General features: G+C 39.3%; 2 protein-coding genes across 7 annotated transcripts in view; one reads left to right on the top strand and one right to left on the bottom strand.

Annotated features, from left to right (window-relative positions):
* Positions 1–21,505, bottom strand: part of nsun5 (NOP2/Sun RNA methyltransferase 5) — a 30,316-nt gene that overhangs the window by 6,515 nt on the left and 2,296 nt on the right. For 2 of the 6 annotated variants that reach the window (XM_058085099.1, XM_058085098.1), the window contains exons 3-4: positions 21,330–21,497; positions 20,360–20,519 (exon numbers count right to left, since the gene is read on the bottom strand). In XM_058085099.1, coding sequence (XP_057941082.1) covers positions 20,363–20,519; positions 21,330–21,497 — 325 coding nt within the window. In that variant the 3' untranslated portion in view covers positions 20,360–20,362. Of the gene's footprint in view, positions 1–7,157; positions 7,576–11,153; positions 13,378–16,844; positions 17,597–20,248; positions 20,267–20,359; positions 20,520–21,329; positions 21,498–21,505 lie in introns of those variants that run through there. The other 4 variants (XM_058085100.1, XM_058085096.1, XM_058085101.1 and 1 more) reach the window with 4 other exon arrangements.
* LOC131137308 (transketolase-like) lies at positions 9–15,568 on the top strand. Its single transcript, XM_058085093.1, has 14 exons — positions 9–277; positions 2,181–2,298; positions 2,424–2,537; positions 2,649–2,746; positions 7,374–7,565; positions 7,661–7,779; positions 9,566–9,762; positions 9,842–10,006; positions 10,729–10,885; positions 11,240–11,370; positions 12,903–12,986; positions 13,068–13,161; positions 13,234–13,356; positions 15,054–15,568. The coding sequence occupies exons 1-14, from the start codon at positions 171–173 to the stop codon at positions 15,239–15,241; spliced, it is 1,887 nt and encodes a 628-aa protein (XP_057941076.1). The 5' UTR covers positions 9–170; the 3' UTR covers positions 15,242–15,568.

The following is a 21,505-nucleotide window of genomic DNA, read 5'->3' as shown; positions in this document are numbered from 1 at the left end:
CAAACACGCCCCCCCCCCCCCTTACCGCCCCTAAAATCCCCTCCCATCTCTTCTAGCTTCAACGCCGCTATCTCCTTTTTAACCCCTGCAGTCGATCATTCATTGCGCACACAGACTCATCCTTTTTTTTAAAGGGTTTGTGTGTTAACTCTTACTAATCTGAAGCCAACATGGAGGACTACCACAAACCAGACCAGCAGACCGTGCAGGCGCTCAGGAACCTCGCCAACCGGCTGCGGATCCACTCCATCAAGGCGACCACTGCTGCGGGCAGCGGGTAAGAGGAGCACCTTGACATGTCGGGTTCAGATAAAATCATGCATAATTATTATATATTATAAAATATCATCCAAAGTCACTGTATGTTAAAACATATAACATATAAATAAGAGATGACAGGTGCAGAAAATCGCTTATTAATGTCGTAAAATCTATATTCGGTAAACATACTTGAATTGCAAGCAATGGAGGAAGAAATGGTTCTCAACAATTAAATATTGTTTAAATAGTTCAATAATTCCGTTTAATTAAATACATATTTAATATAAATTAAATAATCATATCATAATCACGTAAGTCAGATGAATGGAAGTCATTTCAACATACATTTTTTTACATAGGGTCGTTGGTTTTTCATATTTATCTGCATTTAAAGTAAGAATTATTTGAATTAAACCCAGGATAATAAACTATACCGCATCTCTAAGCTTGTGGAGCCGCTTTCGTGTTACATAAGGAGTAGAAATATGGTCCGGTTCCGTGCACGAAACGGAAGGTGTCGTGGGAAATGATCCCGAATGGAGCTCCGCTGTACGCTTGTTCTGGTTGAAGCAGCCCGTGCACGCACGTGTCAATATTCGGCATTCAATGTAAGCAAGTGCATCCGGTTTGACGTTCAAAGTAAAACGACCACAAAAAAAACCTACACTGTATAGTCGCAATTTGAGAGAGTTTGCTAGCATATTTGTTTGAAAATGCTCTTCTAGACAAAAGATGGCGATGCCTTTTCTTTGTATGTGACGTCGACAGTCACACATACAAAGTGTATGATATTTGTACTATTGTGTACTATTTCCGCTACAGTACTGCTTTTGTCTGTTTAGCCATTAAGTGTAAGTTTTCAAAATATTAATTGTGCAATTAATAAATAAATACACTATACGCCAGGGGTGTCTTTTTCCCACTGAGGTACGGATACTAAAAAATCAAAGTATGCTTTGATAAATATATTTTTAAATTTGGAAAAGGGCTTTAAAAATGTTTAAAGCTAATGTGTGTGTGTATTTATTATTTATTTAAGACAAAACTTTTATTATTTTGTGTCAACATTTCAGCCTTTTTGTCCCATTGTTTAATTTCTACAGGAGGGCTATCAATTAAAATATTTAATCTCAATTAATCGCATTTGTCTATACTTAACTCAGAATTAATCGCATTTAATCACATATAGAAAAAACATTATAATAAGTAGGGGAAATCTCTTTGATTCCATATGCAAGTACAACAATAACATAATAATAATAATAAAGGGGATATCAATTTTGGAAATAGATTATTTTTAAAAACTCATAATATACAAGATAATATATAATAATATATATATATATTATTTTATTAATTTTTATTATGTATATTATTTATAAATATAAATTACATTTATATATTTATTTTTATTATTATATAATTTTTTATATTTTATTATAGATTTTATCTGTATGGAGTTTGCATGTTCTCCCCGTGCATGCGTGGGTTTTCTCCGGGTACTCCGGTTTCCTCCCACATTCCAAAAACATGCTAGGTTAATTAGCGACTCCAAATTGTCCATAGGTATGAATGTGAGTGTGAATGGTTGTTTGTCTATATGTGCCCTGTGATTGGCTGGCCACCAGTCCAGGGTGTACCCCGCCTCTCGCCCAAAGACAGCTGGGATAGGCTCCAGAAGACCATAGTGAGGATAAACAGCATAGGAAATGGATGGATGGAGACTGGTTAGCTATGACAATAAAAACATGCACAACCCAGACAGTCTCGCTCATTAACTCGTGGCGTGAATTAACCCAAAATTAACCCTAGAAATACAGTAAATCTCAAGTGTTTGGCTGCATACGTGTGCTTCAACTCTTGTTTTTTTGGACATGCAGTGGCTAATTAGTTGTATCTTGTTGTCCCTTGTGCTTCAGTCACCCCACATCATGTTGCAGCGTGGCAGAGATCATGTCTGTGCTCTTCTTCCATACCATGAAGTACCGCCCTGAAGACCCACGTAACCCCAACAATGACCGCTTTGTCCTTTCCAAGGTATCGGTTAAAAATCGTTTTTTTTTGCTAATAGTTATTTGCTGTTGTAGACCAGAGAACCAGCGACTAAATAACGATTAATGATTAACTGAAGAGAAGTGTTAATTAGAGAATTTACACTTCAGGGTCACGCCGCCCCTGTGCTGTATGCCGTGTGGGCAGAGACGGGCTACCTAAAGGAGAATGAGCTACTCAACCTGCGTAAGGTCGACTCCATCCTGGAGGGACACCCAGTCCCGGTGAGGAACATGTTGAAAGTTCTATTACTACGTATATTATTCCGATGTTTGACATTCCTGGGTAGGGAAGTAAAATCCCAAAGAAAAACGTCTGTTGTTTTGATTCAACAGAAGCAGCAGTTTGTGGATGTGGCTACTGGTTCTTTGGGACAAGGCTTGGGAGCTGCTTGCGGAATGGCCTACACCGGGAAGTACTTTGACGAGGCCAGGTAACACATGGTTCACATGGTCACATGACATACCTTTTAATTGGATTATATCTGCTCAAGGAATGAAAATAAAAATTACGAAGCAACTGAAATAGGCTGTTCATCAGACTTTTCAGAAAGGGATGAAAATATTTTTCTCCAAATACAATAACATCTGCCTAAGCACAAGTAAACAGAGAAGCAGAGCTTGGGTGCTTCCTAACTATGAACCATATAAGGAAGTCTGTCCCTCTGTGACATCACAAAGGGACAATTTAACCACGCCTTTTGAAACAGAGCGTTTTCAGCCATCCCAAACTTCTTCCAGGACTCACTTCCAAATGCACGAACCTCATTATCTGAAACTCTGGCATCATTTAACACAAGAATACAACATTCTAAATACATTTATAGGTCAGAAAAGTGGAAAAAAATTAAAAATAAAAATTGTAAGTTGTTGCTACTGAAAGTGAGTCAATACACAGACATTATTACTAGGTGTGCTTCCGAATAGAAATGTCTGGAGAACTAAACCTTAACGTTCAGCTTGATAAACCGCAGACCATAGCTTTAAAAAAAATATATAAAAAATAGGACGCCCCCCCCAAAAAAAATGGAAATGAATTTTTCAATAAGGGATGAAAATATTTTTCTCTTGAGGGTAAATCACAAAATACAATAACATCTGCCTGAGCAGAAGTAAACAGAGAAGCAGAGCTTGCTCTAACTATGAACCATATAAGGAAGTCCCTCCCTCTGTGACATCACAAAGGGACAGTTTAACCACGCCTTTAACATTCTAACTACACTTATAGGTAAAAGGCCCCTTTAAGATGCAAATAAAAATTGTAAGTTGTTGCGACTGAAAACACAGAAGCAGAGCAGGTGCTTCCTAACTATGAACCATATAAGGAAGTCAGTCCCTCTGTGACATCACAAAGGGGCAGCTTAACCACGCCTTTTGAAACAGAGCGTTTTGAATCATCACAAACTTCTTTCAGGACTCACTTCCAAATGCATGAACCTCATTATCTAAAACTCGAGACGATGCTAATACCATGCTTGTATATGCTAGTCGGCAAGACATATTTATCTTCCTACTCATGCTGCTAGCTGTTAGCTGCTATTTAGACAATAAAGGCCGTGTGTTGACTTATTTTCAGTGTATAGTCAACCTATAGTATACTGCTATATGAGCTCTACTCTAAAGCATAAAGGTAATTGAGTGTTTTTTGTGTTGGTGTAACATCATCATGATCATGGTGATGGGGGGGTGGGGGGGCGACGCCATATTGTAACTCTCTCTGCCTGCTGTGAGCATACTCACTTGCTTCTGCTCTAATAACCACACATGCAAGAGCACTCCCTCCACGCCCCATCTCGCCATCGCTTCACTCCACAACACCTCCTCCCAAAAATGGTAACCCCCCCCCCCCCCCGCCCCCCCACCTTGCTTTTGGTGTGTCTCCTGCATTACTGTCTGCTCTACTGTGCATGCGTGCATGCATGCATGCACAAAGCCATATAGGTTTTCCCTTTTGCGATGCTGCGGTGTGCAGCTGTCACGCTAACGCGATGCAACACAAAAGCTCCCGATGTCCCCGAAATGGGCCGCGACTGTTCATATCGTATTGTACGACTTTAAATATCACGAAGAATAATAACCTTCGTATGAAGACATGATCGTTACCATGACGACACAGCATCACCGAGTTGCCCTTTTGTGAGAACAAAGGATGGCGTTTGGTCACTTGATTCAAAATGGATGCCGTCCGCCTTGTGATAAGGCTGTAGAACCATGTGATTTCTCTCAGCCAATCAGCACAGAAAGGTAAAATGACATTAAAAAAATCATCATTGTGTCAATATTTTAGCCTTTTTGTCAAATTATTTAATTTCTACAATAGGGCTGTCAGTTAAAATATTTAATCTCAATTAATAGCATTTGTCTATACTTAACTCAGAATTAATCACATTTAATCACATACAGAAAAAAACATAATAAGTAGGGGAAATCTCTTTGATTCAATATGCAAGTACAACAATAACATAATAATAATAAAAGGATAGCAATTTTGGAAACAGATTATTTTAAAAAACTCATAATATACAAGATAATAATATAATTTATAATAATAATAATAATAATATATAATAATGATATAATAATATAATATATTAATAATATAATATATTAAAAATGACATCAAAAATCATAATTAAAAATATAATTACTTGTTATAAATGAAATAAAATAAAAATAAATATTTTTCTCCCAGCTGTGTAGACTTAGAATAAACCTAGAAAAAAACATTATAAGTTGGGGAAATCTCTGATTCCATATGCAAGTACAACAATAACATAATAATAATAAAGGGATAGCAATTTTAGAAACAGATTTTTTTAAACTCATAATATACATGAGAATATAATTTATAATAATAATAATATATATATAATAATATAATATATTAATAATATATTAAAAATGACATCAAAAATCATAATTAAAATTTGAATTACTTGTTATAAATTATATAAAATAAAGATAAATATTTTTAGACCTATAATACATTCTTTATATTAAGTTTTACAGTTATATCTATACAATTACAATAATTCTAATGTATTCCATAAACATAATCATGTTTTAGATTTCTGAATATTCCATTCCAGCTGCAGGAAATGTGTCTCAAAATCGTCTCAAAGTCAGGGTGTGGTTCATGTGAAAAAAAACAAAACATACGCATGAATGAATGTGTCAAACGCAGCAAGGCCGAGGTAGCTGATGCCTCAATAATCTGCCATAATGAATGTAGAAATGTCACATTATTGACTGACGCGCACAATGACAGCAGATGTGCATCGGTGCATATCTTTATTGAAATATTATTTTTATTATAAAATATTTTTTGAATGTAACATGTTGGTTATTAAAGCGTCAATACATTGAGAGCTTAAAGTGCCCGGTGCCATGGCAACCCCTGATCACACTACTTTAGTTTTTGTGATGACTGCACATTAGCTTAAATATAAATAAGTGTGAGTATTAATAATGTAAATGTAACATCACCATACATGCGTTACAGTTATGGTGGAAACCCAGTCGGTTGTTCCTTACTGTTGCTTTAACTGTCCATTGTCTCGGTACTTCTCTTTGCTTTCCGTTTTGTTGTTTCTTTGCGTGTGAGGCTGGAATGCGCCGTGTCTCGGCCTATCTTTCCATTTTAACCACAACGCTTCTATTTGACCGGAAAGCTGTCAGGAATTGTTAGGCGACGGCGGATAGCTAACGACGAAGACAAGGCTTTGGGTGGGGTGAGGTGGGGCGGGGCGGGGCGATGTGTGCGATCTGAGCATGATGTGTTCAGGAGGAAAAGGTTACCGATTGCTGTTGGAGTGCAACTAGGATTGATTGAAGAAATTCAATTTAAATAAAAAAATTCAAATTCATATTTTCCTGTTTATTCCAACACACATGCAGGGTCGGTTCTAGCCTTGCACATATTGGGGGGGGCAGTCAGAAATCTTAAGGCGGCTTTATGCATACTAGGCTTGCTCGATATTTTGGTTATATACCAGTATAGATTCTTCCAAATTATAAGAAAATGACTTATATCGGTATAAATGATAAACGTAAACAAGATGATTATTGATACATAAGATGAATAAAATGCTGCCATTGTGACATTTGTATGGGGAAGTATTTACGCGGCGGACCACTCACTCGCAGCACAAAACTAACTAAACAGGTTGAAATGGCACCGAACACCGCTGAAGGTAGGCGCCACGTCTAGCGTAGTTTAGCATGCTAGTGTGGCTGCGTGCTGGATGAGTATATTTTCACCGCTTTAAGCCATTTATTTAGGGCGGTTTAGTTACCCCCCGCCTCACTGTAGAGCCGGGCCCCGCACGCACGCATTATTAAGCAATTTTTATGATGTTCGGGGTGTGGCTGAACGTTGAGAATTGAAGTTATGAAACACGAGACCCGGAGGCGTGCTTGCTCTGGTGCGCATATGTGTTAAATACTCTGAATAATTATATTAAAATAAATTAAATTAAAATAAATTAATACTTCGGTATGTGACAAAAAATTAAATTAAATTAAAATTACTTAAATTAAATTAAATTAAAATTACCTAAATTAAATTAAAATTACCTAAATTAAATTAAAATTACTTAAATTAAATTAAAATTACTTAAATTGAAATTAATAAAATATTTTTAAAATAACAATAAAAAAATTATATTAGGAAAGCAGGAAGTGAACAAATGTAACAGTTACTGATTGTAAAAGTACCAGATGGAGGGGTAGGATTTAATAAGCTTTGCTTCTTCCTACTCCTTTTGGATATGTGGAACTGTGAGCTGATTATGTGATGCATTCAATTGTCATCTGATGCATGTTCAAATGAAATAAAACCATTACCATTACCATTTTTGACAGTCCCAAAAAAAAGTGTCATTTATTTCAACATACAGTCATTCTTAATAAGTAGATATGATGCAAATTTAGCGAATTTTCATATGTTGTCCAAGTCTCATGCACACAGCAAAGCAATATTTGTATACAGTTTTGTAAATGACCCCCTAAAAATCAAGTTAATTCCCGTTCAATTGTGTGTGTGTTTGTTTGTTTGTGTAGCTACCGCGTGTTCTGCCTGCTCGGTGACGGCGAGATGTCCGAGGGTTCCGTATGGGAAGCCATGGCCTTCGCCTCCTACTACCAGCTGGACAACCTGGTGGCCATTTTGGACATCAACCGACTGGGTCAGAGTGACCCGGCGCCCCTGCAGCACCACGTGGAGAAGTACCAACGACGCTGTGAAGCCTTCGGGTGAGCTCTCCTGTCATATAGAGGATCTTTGGATAAGGGTCACATAGTACATAGTATCTGTAGTATATATATTCAAGATGTATTGCTTCTAACAGGTGGCATGCAGTCATTGTGGACGGGCACAGTGTGGAAGAGCTGTGTAAGGTCCTGAATCAACCTCGCCATCAGCCGCTCGCCATTATTGCTAAGACCATTAAGGGCAAGGGCATCCAAGGTAACATTACTTCCATACATACAGTTTTATTTGAATGTAATATATAATAACAGGAAATATTCAATGTGTAAATCTGACAAAGTAATCCAGGGACCGTAATCCTTAAGAATGTCTCATGTATACACAGCAATGGCCTATTGCACTAATGTGCTGGGATTATTAAAGTATTGTTCTGAAGGGGTTTTGGGGTGGGGGGTAGCTTGTGATAACAAGACAGTGTTTGCATAGCGTTGACTGTTAAGGTCTAAGTCTGGGGTCCAACATGATGATTCTAACCTATGACCGTTCCTGCTGTTTTTGTTACACATGAATGAGCTAGCAGTCGTTGCCGGCGATGCGTTTCTAATATTTTGCTGACTTTAGTTATTGAACACGCTCCAATTAACACATCGATTCAATTAAGTGTCTCCTGTAGATGCCGGTGCATGGTCTTCAAAAGTAAATAACCGCCGGTTTTTGTTAACTGCTGCCCAAGATGGAGTAGCTGCATTTGAAGTATCATGATTGGTCAGCATCCAAAAGTCCAAAAGGAGTAGGAAGAAGCAAAGCTTATTAAATGCTACCCCTCCATCTGGTACTTTTACAATCAGTAACTGTTACATTTGTTCACTTCCTGCTTTCCTAATATAATTTTTAAAATTATTTTTTTAAATTTATTTACTTTAATTTAATTTAGTTTAATTTAGTTGTATTTAATTTAATTTTGTTTAGTTTTATTTAATTTTGTTTAATTTAATTTTGTTTTATTTTTTTGTCACGTACCAAAGTACGAGGTGATATGACCATCCAATGACATAATGGGTACCATAGTAAGTGTCAATATAGTGATATATATAGCACATCATGACTGGTTCAAGACTCTTCATCCTTGTATTTAGCAAACATCAACTGCTTGTATTGTTTCTTGAATTGGCTCATCGTTGTGCATTGTTTGACTTCCTTACTCAATCCATTCCATAGTTTGATTCCACATACTGAAATGCTATGGCTTTTTAACGTAGTCCTAGCATATAAGTGTTTCAAATGTAGTTCTTCCCTGAGATCATATTTCTCCTCTCTTGTAGAGAAGTATTGGATGACATTTTTAGGTAATTGGTTATTTTTAGCCTTGTGCATTATTTTAGCTGTTTGAAGATGAACTATATCAGCAAGTTAAGTATTTGTGATTTTAGAAATAAAGAGTTAGTATGTTCTCTGTAGGCGGCATTATGAATTATCCTTACTGACCTTTTTTTGCAGTACATTTAGCGAGTGAAGATTGCTTTTATAGTTATTAGCCCATATTTCCACACAATAAGTAAGATATGGTAGAACCAGAGAGCAATAATGGTAATGGTTTTATTTCATTTGAACATGCATCAGATTACAATTGAATGCATCACATAATCAGTTCACAGTTCCACATGTCCAAAAGGAGTAGGAAGAAGCAAAGCTTATTAAATCCTACCCCTCCATCTGGTACTTTTACAATCACTAACTGTTACATTTGTTCACTTCCTGCTTTCCTAATATAATTTTTTTAATTATTTTTTTAAATTTATTTACTTGAATTTAGTTTTATTTAATTTAGTTTACTTTAATTTTGTTTAATTTAATTTTGTTTAGTTTTATTTAATTTTGTTTAATTTAATTTTGTTTTATTTTTTGTCACATACTGCTGTTACCAAACGACATGATTTTAGTTTTACTTAAGTTCAAGATCAAGGTCAAGGTATGAAACTTATGTTACGCCAAAGGAATAGTTCAAAGACTCAAAATGTCAACTTTTGGCAACGTCATCTTTCAGCGATCGAGGACAAAATGGGCTGGCATGGGAAGCCTCTACCCAAAGACATGGCCGACAGCGTGGTCAAGGAGTTGCAGAGCCACATGGTCAGCTGTAACAAGCGCCTCTATCCGTCATCGCCCAACGAGGAAACAGCGCCGATAAGCCTGCGCAACATCCGCATGCCCAGCGCCCCCAGCTACAAAGCCGGAGACAAGGTCGGAGATATTACTATAACTAAATATGGTTTCTAACCCAGTAATATGTCGTTTAATGTGTTGTGTATCTATTTACCAGATCGCCACGCGGAAGGCGTACGGCATGGCTCTGGCTAAGCTGGGTCGGTACAATGAGCACGTGGTGGCGTTGGATGGAGACACCAAGAACTCCACGTTCTCTGAACTGTTCAAGAACGAACACCCCAATCGTTATGTGGAGTGTTACATCGCCGAGCAAAACATGGTGAATAAGTTAATATGTAATTTTAATTTTTAGATGGGAACTAATCACAGGTCAAAAATCCTCCTGCTGAATTTTTTTGTATACTTTTTTTTAGTACTTCCGAGGGTACATCATTTCAAATATGTAAATAATAAATATATATCATATGTAATAATATATATAATGAGGAAAAAGAAACAATACAAGCAGTTGATTAAATTAAAACAAAATTTAATTAAATTAAATCAAATTTAATTAAAATTAAGAAACTGAATGAATGAATGAATAAATGTAAATAAATATATATATATTTGGTCAGCGACTACACTGTAATGATGGCTTCCAGCCACTGGGGGCAGCCAAGTATTTTGGTCATTACACTTGCTATTATTTGTTAGACATCTACTGTCTATTCTCATAATAATAATTTGTAATACATATTAATAATAGTATGATAATAAAGAATTAAACAAAATTAAATTAAATTAATGTAATTAAATTTAATTAAATTAAATTACATTAATTTAATTTAATTTAAGAACATTTAAGAAAATGAATGAATGAATGAATGTAAATATATATATATATTTGGTCAGCGACTACACTGTAATGATGGCTTCCAGCCACCGGGGGCAGCCAAGTATTTTGGTCATTACACTTGCTATTATTTGTTAGACGTCTACTATCTATTCTAATAATAATAATTTATAATACATAATAATAATAATAGTCCGCTCTGACAGGTGAGTGTGGCCATTGGATGCGCTGTGCGGGATCGCAACGTGGTCTTCGCCAGCACCTTCGCAACCTTCTTCAGCCGCGCCTTTGACCAGCTGCGCATGGCCGCCATCTCGGAGAGCAACATCAACCTCTGCGGCTCCCATTGCGGCGTCTCCATCGGTCAGCCAATCGCCGCCAAAACCTAGCCGGTCACTTTCATCTTCTTAAAGTGCCGACGCTCACATTAGCTTCCCTAACTTGATCCTCACATTTCTCTTGTTAATGACCTGAGCACCTCCTCCACCTCCTTCTCCTCCTGGTATCAGCAAACTCCCTCCCTGCGTCTCCCCCACGTCTCTGTTTCTAAGTCACGGAGGTCAAACCGATTTTTTTCCACCACCTCCTTCCCTTTCACCTCCTCCTCCACCTCCTCCTCCACCTCCTCAGGTATACTGCATGGCCAACGCCTGAATGCATGCTGGTCTACCAACATGTTGACACATCATGTATAGAAATGTGTGAATGTATTCGTAGGAGAGGACGGCCCCTCTCAGATGGGCCTGGAGGACATGGCTATGTTCAGAGCCATCCCGGGTGCCACCATTTTCTACCCGAGCGACGGCGTGTCTACTGAGAAGGCTGTGGAGCTAGCGGCTAACACCAAGGTAACAACACCAACGCAAACTGGACTCGCTTGGTGGGAACAATGGCATGGGAGGGTCCAGTTTGTGTATTCTACCCATTTTAATAGACTGGAATTAATGCCTTTAGTCAATTAATCATCAAGTTAATTAGCATTAACTCAAAAACAACTGTGGCAGAAGGAAATGTAGTTTTTTTTTAAATTAGCAGTAGCTGCATCTTAAAGGGGGAGTGTACTTTTCGGGAATTTTGCTCATCATTCACAGCTGGGATAGGCTCCATCATTCACAGCTGGGATAGGCTCCAGCACGCCCGCAACCCTCGTAATCATCAAGTTAATTAGCATTAACTCAAAAACAACTGTGGCAGAAGGAAATGTAGTTTTTTTTTTAATTAGCAGTAGCTGCATCTTAAAAGGGGGGGGGTGTACTTTTCAGGAATTTTGCCCATAATTCACAGCTGGGATAGGCTCCATCATTCACAGCTGGGATAGGCTCCAGCACACCCGCAACCCTCGTAATCGTCAAGTTAATTAGCATTAACTCAAAAACAACTGTGGCAGAAGGCAATGTAGTTTTTTTTTTTAATTAGCAGTAGCTGCATCTTAAAGGGGGAGTGTACTTTTTGGGAATTTTGCTCATCATTCACAGGTGGGATAGGCTCCAGCACACCCGCAACCCTCGTAATCGTCAAGTTAATTACCATTAACTCAAAAACAACAGTGGCAGAAGGCAATGTAGTTTTTTTTTTTAATTAGCAGTAGCTGCATCTTAAAGGGGGAGTGTACTTTTCGGGAATTTTGCTCATCATTCACAGCTAGGATAGGCTCCATCATTCACAGCTGGGATAGGCTCGAGCACACCCGCAACCCTCGTAATCATCAAGTTAATTAGCATTAACTCAAAAACAACTGTGGCAGAAGGAAATGTAGTTTTTTTTTTATTAGCAGTAGCTGCATCTTAAAGGGGGAGTGTACTTTTCGGGAATTTTGCCGATCATTCACAGCTGGGATAGGCTCCATCATTCACAGCTGTGATAGGCTCCAGCACGCCCGCAACCCTCATAATTAAGATTAAGATATGCCTTTATTCATCTCTCAGTGGGGAAATTTGTATTGCACAGCAGCAAGAGTACAGCAGCAAGAGTGGCGCCAAAAACAATTAACAATTAATCATCAAGTTAATTAGCATTAACTCAAAAACAACTGCGGCAGAAGGCAATGTAGTTTTTTTAAATTAGCAGTAGCTGCATCTTAAAGGGGGAGTTTACTTTTCGGGAATTTTGCCGATCATTCACAGCTGGGATAGGTTCCATCATTCACAGCTGTGATAGGCTCCAGCACGCCCGCAACCCTCGTAAGGATAAGCAGTAAAAATGAATGAATTCACAATCCTGATGTGAAACATGAACATATTTCTTTCCCTTTTCTGTGCATTATAATACGAGAGCTAGCTTATTTCCCTTTTCTGTGCATTATAATACGAGAGCTAGCTTATTTCCCTTTTCTGTGCATTATAATACGAGAGCTAGCTTACAATCTGTGCCGTTGTTCCAGGGTTTGTGTTTCATCCGAACAAGCCGCCCAGAGAACAACATCATCTACAACTGCAATGAGGACTTCCATGTTGGACAGGCTAAGGTTGGTAGCGGTTTAGTCCTTCACCGCCATGTTTTGGAAGTGTTTGTCCTCCATAATTAAGATATTTTATGTTCATTACAGGTTGTGTACAAAACCAATGACGACCATGTGACCGTGATCGGTGCCGGCGTGACCCTCCATGAGGCACTGGCAGCCGCCGAACAGCTGAAGAAAGGTGCAAAATAAATGTTTTGAAATGTGTAATGTGACGACAGTCTCTCCGAATCATCTTGTCTGCATCCCACAGAGAGAATTAACATCCGTGTGATCGACCCGTTCACCATTAAACCCTTGGACTCCAAGACCATCATCGACAATGCCAGGGCCACTAGGGGGCGTATCATTACAGTGGAAGACCACTACTATGAAGGTGAGGAGGAGTTACGAAGAACTGGGGTGGAGGAATCAAAACAAAAGAAAAAGCAGTGAAACCTTGGTTAACGTCATTAATCTGTTTAGGAAGGTCAGACTATAACCAAAACGGATGTTAACCAAATACATTTTTCCTATAAGAAATAATGTAAATCCATTTAATTTAAAGACCAAAAAGGTTAACACAAAACACGTTTTTATAGTTTTACACGCAGAAAACAATTGTAAATACATACATGAACTTTTATGGTTACTTTTACATTCATAGAAGACGCGATTGTTAATGTGACTCTTCCCAAAGACACAAGGGGGGGGGGGGGGGGGTGTACAAAACCAAAAAGAAAAGAAAAAGCAGTGAAACCTTGGTTAACGTCATTCATCTGTTCAGAAAGGTCAGACTCTAACCAAAACGGATGTTAACCAAATACATTTTTCCTATAAGAAATAATGTAAATCCATTTAATTTAAAAGCAAAAAAGGTTAACACACAAAACACGTTTTTATAGTTTTACACACAGAAAACGATTGTAAATACATACATGAACTTTTATGGTTACTTTTACATTCATAGAAGACGTGATTGTTAATGTGACTGTTCCCAAAGACACAATGTGGGAGGGGGGGGGGGGGGGGGGTACAAAACCAAAAAGAAAAGAAAAAGCAGTGAAACCTTGGTTAACGTCATTCATCTGTTCAGAAAGGTCAGACTCTAACCAAAATGGATGTTAATCAAATAAATTTTTCCTATATGAAATAATGTAAACCCATTTAATTTAAAGGCCAAAAAGTTTAACACAAAACCCGTTTTTATACGCAGAAAATTATTATAAATACATATAAAAAACACTAAAAAATAAAAAAACTGAAATACTACAGAAAGAGGTGCAGAATCTGGAAGATCTGGAACGCTATATATAAATAAATACAAGGATGAAGAGTCTTGAACCAGTCATGATGTGCTATATATATCACTATATTGACACTTACTATGGTACACATTATGTCATTGGATGGTCATATCACCTTGTACTTTTTATTATTTTAGGAAAGCAGGAAGTGAACAAATGTAACAGTTACTGATTGTAAAAGTACCAGATGGAGGGGTAGGATTTAATAAGCTTTGCTTCTTCCTACTCCTTTTGGACATGTGGAACTGTGAACTGATTATGTGATGCATTCAATTGTAATCTGATGCATGTTCAAATGAAATTAAACCATTACCAAAGCGGTGTGGGGGTTATATAGTGTGGCACAAAGTGTGGAAAGTGGGCAAAATTGAGTTGTAAATTTTGGACCCGAAAAAAAACCACACTAACCAGGGTGTACACTAACCAAGGTTCCACTGTTCTGCCTTGTAGGAGGTCTAATGTTATTGTTTTAGTTGCGCTGGTCAAATGTATATAATTAAAGATAATGGATTTTTTTCCAGTTTTGATGCTCGTAAGTTATGACGGAGATGAGGGTGTGACATGATAGAGTGGCTTGCTTGTCATGGCGTCTTAATTTCAACTATATCCTGTGGGCCTCACTGCCCTACATACAGTACATACATTCATACCAGCAGGGGGCATGTACATGTCCGAAATGTCTTTGTCTCCATTTTCCGATGCTCTGTCTCTCTCTTATTGGATGAGCCAACCGTTAAAACCGTTTAAATCTAATTACTAGTAGTAATTAGTAGTGGTCTCTCGTCAGGTGGTCTGGGTGAAGCGGTGTGCTCAGCGGTGGTGAACGAAAGTGGTTTCACCGTACACCGCCTGGCGGTGTCGCAGTTGCCCCGCAGCGGCAAACCCCACGAGCTGCTCCGCATCTTCGCCATCGACCGCGACGCCATCGCTCAAGCGGTACGCAAGGTGCTCAGCGGTGCCGCCAACGCCAAGTGAGGACCTCTCAAAGGTGAACACTTATCTTATCTCCATGGCGACAACACATAGAAGGAGCAGCGGGGGAGAGTGTGTTGGTACATTCCTATGAGGAACAAATCTAGATGTTGTTTTTGACACCCTACCCTAAATAAACACGCACACCTGTAAGTCCTTTTTGTGTGTATCCCAAGAGAGTGTGTAGTGTTGACGTTTTTCTTAATCATTTTTGGTGTACCCCCCTCTTTTGTGATGCAACATGGTTTATTCCAAGCACTGACTGTTTTTAAACCCTTTCGGCCTCACACTAATAAAAAGATGCTTTCTTCACAACCCTGTCTCTGACAATTTTTTTTTATTGTGACTCTAATATTGCTGTTCTGTCCTGTCATTGGCTGGAATAAAAACCTAACCCCATCCCGAACCGAAATATGCCTCAATTCCGTTGCTGTGGGGCCGCCTCCATCGCCGTCTAAAACAGCTAGCGATGCTACGCAATTATAGAATCCCAATTTTGGGATGTTTAGTAGCAAATATGTGGCGAGGCACCGTATAACATGTAGTTAGTTATACAGTATACCGTCTTAGAATTCTACAATATGCATATTTCATATGTTGTGTTAATAATTAAAATGACTTATGAAATATTCACACTCGCCACAGCCATTATGGACACAATCACTTGCCGTATTTTGATGATTTAAAACAGTACAAAAAAACTTATTTTCTCGACGGCTTGATACACATAGTTATGCTAGTTCCTTCAATAACAGCAACAGCGACAACATTTACGATGTCTGTTCTCATTCGGATGGCTGTATCTTCCAGCACAAGACGTGTGCTCCAGTTATGGGGTAAAGAAAAAATGCTAACAGCAAGCTAGCATGTTGTTGAGGCTTTGTTGTGAAATTGAGAGCTAGGTATTCACTCTTCAGTCATGAATGACGATGAGATTAGCGATTAGCGACGCGCTGTGTTAGTCCGTGAGATAAAAATAGTTTTTCATGCTAGCTTCTACAGTAATAATATCGCTTTATATTGATTAATATACAAATCCGGAATGTAAATGGAACACTGTTTTTTGTGAGGGCTTTAGCGTCAAAATCGCTAGCTAGCTCACATAAACTTGTTTTCTCGTGTTATAATACACTGAAAAGGGTTCATGTTTCATATAAGGGTTGTGAATGATGGGCAAAATGCCCCCCCCCCACCACCACCACCAAAAAAAGCAGTTCCCCTTAAAAGCAGACATTTTAAAAAGACGAATCGGCGTTAATGATCAACTCCTATAAAGCTGGCTTCACAGGTAGCGGCACAACAATGGAAGTCGTAATCACTTAAGAGCGTTTCCACTGTCCAACCACACCGGAGTGGACGTGGCATGGGTGGCATACGTTAAAACAGACCGTTTTGGTGGGAAGCACGAAATTCAAAAAAGTACAGCTAGAACAGGTGCAGATTCTGGAAGATCTACCAACCTTTTTAGACTGTTAATTCTAAGTTGTCTAATGGGTTACTTGTTTGCACTGCGTGTTTAGTCATTTTACTGAGGGGGGGGGGGGGGGGGGGGGGGGGCAATCTGGGCTATGAGGAAGTTGTTTTCTGTTTTTAATTGTTATATCTAATCATTATGTTTGAACGTCTTAATAGTAATATTTCATCATATTACAACCAGCCAAGGCCAATTTGTGTTTGGGCACACTGTATTGACTCCACCATGTGACACGACTAGCTATGACATTTGCAGCCACCTTTGACCCCACTCCTATAGCACAGTGGGGGCCTGTCTGGTGTCTGAGGTAGACGCGTTGTGTCAGCTGTGTGTGTGTGTACGTGTGTGTGTGTCTTATGTAGTGTTTCTCGACCATATAAGCAGCTGACGCTGATGCAGACACAGATGATCCCAAATGTATACAACATCTTGCGGTCATAATGTCAGACACAAAAGAATAACTTTATGTCAGATTTAATTATTAAGGGGTCGCTACACCCCCAAAAATAAAAGAAAAATTTGAAAAAAAATAGATATGACGATCTAGTGTTTAAATTATGTTGGAGGACAAAATATATATTTTTATTGCTCGCTTTTATTTTCTAAATAAACTTACATTTTGAAATAATAAAATTTTCTAGCATCTTTAAGTCTAAAAAAATATTTTAATACTTGATTAGTACAATGAGGACAAAAGAGGCAACAAAACGTATTATTCTGAGTTTCCAACAGTCAACAAAATGGACAGATTGTTTTGATTTTATTTTTAAAAAAAATCAGTCTACCTTTTGTGCTGCTGAATGTGCTTAAAAAATTAACAACAGAGCTCCGCCCTGGATTCTGGCCCCGCCTTCCCCAGATAGTTCTCAGACAAAGACCTCAGGCTGGATGAGAGGATACAAGGACAGAGGGGACAAGGAAGATGAGAGGGGGGTTAGAGGATGGACTGAGCGTTGATGTAGCGTGATGACAACCACCCCTCCCCCCCTGCCCAAAACACCCTCACAAACTCAGACACGTGACTGGAGTGCTATGCCTCGCCCTTAAGTCTGTCTGCCCCCTTGTGGTACATACTGGAGTATCTGATACTGGTGCCAAACTGGTACTGTAGTTGGTGCTGTAGTTTAAACACTGCCTAAAACGGTAATTTAAAAATAAAAACATAAAAAAAATCACAAAAATTGTGCAAAAACAATACCTTTTGCAGAAATATTTCAATAACATAAATGCATAATAAATATGAAACAAAATTCAACAAATAAATAAATAAATTGATCATTTATTCGTTGATTGTAATGTTGATGTTCAGAAATCAGGTGTCCATGAACGCACCACGCTGGTGGATAACCGTGTGGGGGTTTACCATTCATTCATTCATTTTCTCCCGCTTATCCTCACAAGTGTCGCAGGGGGGGCGGGGGGTGCTGGAGCCTATCCTAGCTGTCTCAGGCAAGGGGCGGGCCAGCCAATCACAGGGCACATATAGACAAACAACCATTCACACTCACATTCATACCTATGGACAATTTGGAGTCGCTAATTAACCTAGCATGTTTTTGGAATGTGGGAGGAAACCGGAGTACTCCGAGAAAACCCACGCAGAGAGGGCCGAGGGTGGAATTGAACTCGGGTCTCCTAGCTGTGAGGTCTGTGCGCTTGCGAGTTTACCATGTAATGGAATTGAGCACTGCTGTTGGTGTGTTAAGGTTGGCAATAAAGTACAAAAAGGGCGTCCGACGTCACATGACTTATAAGATGTTGGTTACTTTTTGGTGTACTAATTCTACATGTGATCAAAGTTACATAAGATTTGGCAGATCAAAACACTATTAGTGCATATGACTTTGCATCAAAACATGATTGTAGCATGTACAGTGAAGAAAATAAGTATTTGAACACCCTGCTATTTTGCTATTTCTCCCACTTAGAAATCATGGAGGGGTCTGAAATTTTCATCGTAGGTGCATGTCCACTGTGAGAGAGATAAACTAAAAAGAAAAATCCAGAAATCACAATGCATGATTTTTTAACAATTTATTTGTGTGATACAGCTGCAAATAAGTATTTGAACACCTGTGTATCATCTAGAATTCTGACCCTGAAAGACCTGTTAGTCTGCCCATTAGAAGTCCACCTGCACTCCATGTATCATCCTGAATCAGATGCACCTGTTTGAGGTCGTTAGCTGCATAAAGACACCTGTCCACCCCATACAATCAGTAAGACTTTAACTTGTAACATGGCGAAGACCAAAGAGCTGTCCAAAGACACCAGAGACAAAATTGTACACCTCCACAAGGCTGGAAAGGGCTACGGAGCAATTACCAAGCAGCTTGGTGAAAAAAGGTCCACTGTTGGAGCTATCATTAGAAAATGGAAGAAGCTAAACATGACGGTCAATCTCAATCGGAGTGGAGCCCCATGCAAGATATCACCTCGTGGGGTCTCAATGATTCTAAGAAAGGTGAGGAATCAGCCCAGAACTACACGACAGGACTTGGTCAATGACCTGAAAAGAGCTGGGACCACCGTTTCCAAGGTTACTGTAGGTAATACACTAAGACGTCATGATGTGAAATCATGCATGGCACGAAAGGTTCCCCTGCTTAAACCAGCACATGTCAAGGCCCGTCTTAAGTTTGCATATGACCATTTGGATGATACAGAGGAGTCATGGGAGAAAGTTTTATGGTCAGATGAGACCAAAATAGAACTTTTTGGTCATAATTCCAATAAGCGTGTTTGGAGGAAGAAGAATGAAGAGTACAATCCGAAGAACACCATCCCTACTGTGAAGCATGGGGGTGGTAGCATCATGCTTTGGGGGTGTTTTTCTGCACATGGGACAGGACGAGTGCACTGCATTAAAGAGAGGATGACTGGGGCCGTGTATTGTGAGATTTTGGGGAACAACCTCCTTCCCTCTGTCAGAGCATTGAAGATGGGTCGTGGCTGGGTCTTCCAACACGACAACGACCCGAAGCACACAGCCAGGAAAACCAAGGAGTGGCTCCGTAAGAAGCATATCAAGGTTCTAGCATGGCCCAGCCAGTCTCCAGACCTGAACCCAATCGAAAATCTTTGGAGGGAGCTCAAACTCCGTGTTTCTCAGCGACAGCCCAGAAACCTGACTGATCTAGAGAAGATCTGTGTGGAGGAGTGGGCCAAGATCCCTCCTGCAGTGTGTGCAAACCTGGTGAAAAACTACAGGAAACGTTTGACCTCTGTAATAGCAAACAAAGGCTACTGTACCAAATATTAACATTCATTTTCTCAGGTGTTCAAATACTTATTTGCAGCTGTATCACACAAATAAATTGTTAAAAAATCATGCATTGTGATTTCTGGATTTTTCTTTTTAGTTTATCTCTCTCACAGTGGACATGCACCTACGATGAAAATTTCAGACCCCTCCATGATTTCTAAGTGGGAGAAATAGCAAAATAGCAGGGTGTTCAAATACTTATTTTCTTCACTGTACTTCCTGGTACAGCATTCTTAGCAACATGGCAACTGCTAATCTACTGCAAACCTACCTTGAATTTGCAGCTCCTCTTTTGTGCATGCAGCCAGTAGATATCAGTACATAAAAACGCGGTCAGTAACTTAAAGCCGCTGTTGCTCCCAACACTAAAAGACTTACTTACGTCTTATTGTGCCGATGTTTCAGTCACTGTGACGTTTTTCTTCTTATTCCGTTTCCTTTTCCTTGTCTTCTTGTTGGCTGGTGCAGGCGCCGCTTCACTGTCTGAAGAAGCTTCGGGAAGAGCGGCTTCGGGTGGACTGGGCGCCGACATTGCCGTATCTCTGTGGCAGCAAAAGTCAAAAGTCAGGTGACCAGTTGAAGGCAGATTTATTATTTGTTTTTATGAAGGTATGAATGAATACTAATACTATTAAATAACATGCATTTGCACAAATCTTGGCGGCACGGTGGTCTAGTTGTTAGTGCGCAGACCTCACAGCTAGGAGACCAGGGTTCAATTCCACCCTCGGGCATCTCTGTGTGGAGTTTGCATGTTCTCCCCGTGCATGCGTGGGTTTTCTCCGGGTACTCTGGTTTCCTCCCACATTCCAAAAACATGCTAGGCTAATTGACTTGTTTTTTCTATATGTGATTAAATTCTGAGTTAATTATAGACAATGCGATTAATTGAGATTAAATATTTTAATTGACAGCCCTATTGTAGAATTTAATTAATGGGACAAAAATTAGACAAAAAGGCTGAAATGTTGACACTAATTAATAAAAACTTTGTCTTTTAGCGCGCAGACCTCACAGCTAGGAGACCAGGGTTCAATTCCACCCTCGGCCATCTCTGTGTGGAGTTTGCATGTTCTCCTTGTGCATGCGTGGGTTTTCTCCGGGTACTCCGGTTTCCTCCCACATTCCAAAAACATGCTAGGTTAATCGGTGACTCCAAATTGTCCATAGGTATGAATGTGAGTGTGAATGGTTGTTTGTCTATATGTGCCCTGTGATTGGCTGGCTGGCGACCAGTCCAGGGTGTACCCCGCCCCTTGCCCGAAGACACTCATGAATATGAGCGGTAGAAAATGAATGAATGAATAAATAAAATATATTGATATCCTTGTACTGAAAAACAAGTGACCCACCTTATGTGGACCAGTGGTTGTGGCGTGGTTGTCATGTCTTCCGTGTGGCGTCGCTCCAGCATGGCAACAAAGAACCCGTGTGTGCGCGTCTTCGTGATGCTGGCACGCAGACACTGAGTGAGGGGCTGCAGGCCTCGTTCAGGCCATTGAGATAGCAGAGGAATCAGCCTACATGA

The sequence above is a fragment of the Doryrhamphus excisus genome, chromosome 10, assembly GCF_030265055.1.
Source record: "Doryrhamphus excisus isolate RoL2022-K1 chromosome 10, RoL_Dexc_1.0, whole genome shotgun sequence".
NCBI classification, from domain to species: Eukaryota; Metazoa; Chordata; class Actinopteri; order Syngnathiformes; family Syngnathidae; genus Doryrhamphus; species Doryrhamphus excisus.
This window is presented reverse-complemented; position numbering and strand designations above follow the sequence as displayed.